At 36.0% G+C, this 4379-nt stretch overlaps 1 protein-coding gene across 1 annotated transcript in view; it reads right to left on the bottom strand.

Moving 5' to 3' along the window:
• Positions 1-1263: 1263 nt before the first annotated feature.
• LOC104544911 (3-hydroxymethyl-3-methylglutaryl-CoA lyase, cytoplasmic-like) overlaps positions 1264-4379 on the bottom strand; it is a gene marked incomplete at its 3' end in the record, with an annotated part of 23314 nt that continues 20198 nt past the window's right edge. The window contains exon 6 of the mRNA XM_010189915.1: positions 1264-1452. Within this exon, the coding sequence (XP_010188217.1) occupies positions 1264-1452 (189 nt within the window). The remainder of the gene's footprint in view (positions 1453-4379) is intronic.

Below are 4379 nucleotides of genomic sequence, written 5' to 3'. Positions count from 1 at the left end.
TTCCTGTGTAACCTCATCTAGGTGTTTCTGCTCCGGCAGGGGGATTGGACTAGATGATCTTTTGAGGTCCCTTCCAAACCCTAACATTCTGTGATTCTGTGATTACACTTGCAACTGAAGCTGTGAAATTAGCAGTTTATTTATCCCATGGTACATATACACACATGTGCAACAGTAAAAGTGAGTAAAGGTCAACAGCGAACACTGTGAGTAAAAGTCAGAACCTTTTTTAACAGATTTTGTCATTGAGTATTTAATCAAATACCTGCAGGAATTCTCGTACTGACACAATTCCTTGTTCCTTCTTCTTGCTTGTATCACTAATACTGTTAACACACTGCTGTTATTTCTAGACAACATAATATGAGCTCTGTCAAAATAACAAGTCATGACAAAGGAAAGTTGACCTTATAAGTGGCTGCCTGAATTGCAAGAAAGCAGAAGATGCCATTAAGTAGAAAATAGAACAATAAAGGCCCATGAAAGATTTGTAAACAGTTTTTTATTCTAGTAACAATAGGTGTCCTTAGGAATGCATGTAAACATTAAGATATTTTTCACGATTTTATCTTTACAAAAACTACATTAAAATTGTAGTCTGTTTCTTGAATCATATCTTATTCTTAAAAGTATATAAACACAAAGGAAAAATATCTTTTATGGAAATTAACTATATTTGATCATTTAGCCACAGATTTGAAAGAAGATTAAATAGGATATAAAGTTGTTGCTAATCTTATTTGGAAGGTATAACTGGTAAACAAAGCATACTAAATGCATGTTAACAGTGATAAAATTACCTAGGCCACTCTGTGTACATAATCACCACTAATTTAGATTTATCCATCTGAAATCAATATGTGATTATGTATTATTCTATTTTATATTTAGATACTTCTGTAAAATAGAAAATTCAGTTTAGTAAACAATGAACACACAGATGTTCCTAAGAAAAGCAGAATTTGAGACATCAGGAAAAAAATATATTTTATCTCCCTCATTCATCAAAAATGAATGGCATATAATAATCACCACTGCTTCTTGGTGACTTTGTATGGAATTGATGGTAATAAGTACATAAGAATTGAAATTTTCTTGCAAAAGCAACAGCAGTAATGCCTGTAGACAATGCAATGTGTGAGCAATACTTTCTGAAAATTTGTTTTTACATTGATTTTTCTAAGGCTGGATTTTTTTTAATTGTGCAATTGAATTAAACTAAGACTACTGCTATTATATCTATAAAATGAGAACCTGAGTTACCTGTATGGCTGTGAGGATATTGGCTAACGCCTGGCCATATGTGTCATGACAGTGAACAGCAAGAGCACTCAGAGGAATTTCTTTCATAACAGCTTCCAACATTCTCTTCATGCTTCCAGGAGTCCCCACACCAATTGTGTCCCCCAGAGAGATTTCATAACAGCCCATACTGTACAGCCGCTTAGATACCTGATTAGAAACAGAGAAACACAAAGAGGTCAAGATGAAAAAATTAAAAATAGGGCAAAGAACATACAATAAAATGGACACACTTCTGTACAGGTTTCAGGTCTTGACCCACAGAGGTGGCCCTATGTGTCAAAAATCCTCTATTCATTCTCAAAAATTGGCACCCAAGAAGAACATCCCATAAATCCTCTTGTTTTAATTTTATAGTTTGCTTCTGTACATCGACTAACCAAACAAGCCAAATCCATCAAAAACTTGCTTCTCAACTCTCCCACCGAATCCAAATAACCAAGATTTTATGCTATGAATTAAGTTGCTGTCAAGCCCTTTCTCAACATTTTCCTCTCTCTGGGGATTTCCCAGCTGCTTGGTTTTCTCTGTGTACTCTTCAGCTTACAAGTTGTGGAGGGTTAAGACCTGCTCTTTTGTTTGCTTATTACATGCCACACGGCTGAACTAAGACAATAAATAACAAGAAGCCTGATTTTCCTTTATCTTGGCACTGAAACATTAATGAAAACTGAAGTTTTAAGATATTGTAGTCAATACTAATTTTGCTTGCTTTTCATGAAAGCACACATTAAAATACTAACAAAGCAAAACTGTAAATTAACATTCTAGTCTTTAAGTTCTGAAATTTTTCTTAATACTAAACAAAACCCTGAATAGTTCTTACTTATGTAAGTACAGCCATAAGTGGTTTTTGAATTATGTATCTGAGGAGTTCTTTGTATGAGTAAGAGATCTGAGGTCTGGCCCCATGTTTGTATGGAAAGAGAATTACACTCAGAAACACAGAATTATGTTTGCACCAAAAATCTTGCTTTAGGAATTGAATCTAGGAACTTTCTGTCTTAGATGTGCTGAATTTATTTGGAAAAGGTTTCACCTTATTTTCAGTTGCTGAGTATGTTTTTTCCCTGTAGCACTCCCTGCAGTGCATCAATGATCCCAAAAGACCACTCCACTGGAACAGAATCCCAGTCTGGAAACTAACTGTTTAGAAATGAAAAAATATGACTCTTTTCCAAGACATCTTCAGTTGCACTGCGCTCTGCTGTTAAAGCAATTCCAGGATTTCATCAGTGGGGTTGCTGTGAGTATGTCTGAGGAAGCTGACAAAGTGCTGCACCAGCAGTCTCGGAAGTGCTGGATTAATATTGCTGTTCACTTAATTCGAAGAACAGCTGAAAAAGAACTTCAAGTAGTTTGAATTGTTCTGCTTAAAGCTTGGAAGTGCTATGGCTATTGCAAAGGTAGTAAAATTCTTTGTGCTTTAAAGTCAGAGAGCTCTTGTTTGCATCAACATAAATCCAATAGACACTTTACAAAAGGGACATGTATCAGATTGCAAAAAAAGATTCTGTCCTGCAGCATGTTTTTATATCATCAGCACAGGGCAGGTGCTTTAACCGGACTACTGTTGTAAGAAAAAAAATAGTGGTAAGTAACCTCTAGTTAATCCCCAAACTTCAGGTTTTGTTTAAGATCAGGGTAAAAGAAACAGGTTGCATTTTTTTTTCTTCTATTTTTCATTCATGATTCATAGTTTTTCTAGATGAGCATTTTAGTATTGACAAATAAACTATATAAACTGCTAGAAATCATGTCACATTCACTTCTTTCCCACGTTCAGTTCTTAGGTCTTTCAGCTTCTGAAAATAAAGTTCTGAAAGATGAGAGAAAAGAGAGGGAAACTGCTAACAAGTTGAGCATCATCACTGACTTGTCATGATCTAACCTTAAACTGATCCTTAAAAAGAGATGCATATTTAATTTTGAGAAGAATGCACATGCTTGGAAGCTGAATGGGAGTTCTTAATATTGGGTTTTCTATCCTACTATAGTAGCAGGCAGCCTATTAGTCAGAGTTTTGTAAGTTATCAGTGTGGATTTTTGGGAGGATGGTGGGGGAGAAGAGAACACACTGTTTTGTCAGTGTAATCAGAATGTGATTATGAGCTTGCAGCTTTGTTGATTGAACAGGGTTGTCTTCTGCACCACTGAGCAGTTTTACCTTGCATGACTCTTGTGCTACTCCACTTGGGAGCACTGCCCTGACACCAAGCATTGATCAAAATGGGAGTTGGTGACCCAACACTACAACTCCTTGCATGTGAACAAACATACTGCTAGAAATAATATCTAAAACTATACTCTTAAACTGAACACAAAAGGTCATAATCGACTTGCAGGTGATTTTAAGCAAATAACATAAAACCACACTGCAGTCCTTGAGCTGTAAGGGAAACTGTAATAATCCAACAGGATTCAAATACGAATAGGTACATTTTCTATAGCCTGATCAATCTGTACGCTGGATAATACTTCAAAGAATTCATTGCTCTAGGTTAAAAGGAAGCTAAGAAGATAAGGAAGCGGGCAGAAAGATAAAAACAGCCAAGTACATGACTAGAAGACAATGGATAACACAACTGGCCTTAAGGATGCTATACTGTTCTCCCAACAACTTTCAAGCCTTCTTTGCCTAAGGCTGAAATTCACAAACCACAGGATGATAAACGGTTAAACAGTGACTCCATTTCAAGAAGAAGCAAAGTGATAAAAAAGGACCATGCAGTTTATTTTAATAGATGATAAATGTCCTGTGTTTTGTGTTTTGAAGTATATGGAAGTACAAGATGGATTTGAGAAGTCTGAAGGCATCTGAAGTTTGGACTCACTAGATAACAATGTGTAAAACTGCTACATACCTAGTAAGCCAGAAATGCATGTCATCTGGTTAATGAGCAACCTCTCCTAATTGGTTTTGCTTCATTTAAAGATCCATTGCTCAAATAAAATATCTGGTCACTGTTATTTGACTATGGAAGAAAGTCTAAACCTTTTAATCACAGCTGCTGATTGCTGTGCACAGTCAAGAGAGTCACACACTGTCATCCCAAGAAAGATGATGACCAGAGAGG

This window comes from Mesitornis unicolor, unplaced genomic scaffold (genome assembly GCF_000695765.1).
Source record: "Mesitornis unicolor isolate BGI_N332 unplaced genomic scaffold, ASM69576v1 scaffold4948, whole genome shotgun sequence".
Taxonomy (NCBI): Eukaryota; Metazoa; Chordata; class Aves; order Mesitornithiformes; family Mesitornithidae; genus Mesitornis; species Mesitornis unicolor.
This window is presented reverse-complemented; position numbering and strand designations above follow the sequence as displayed.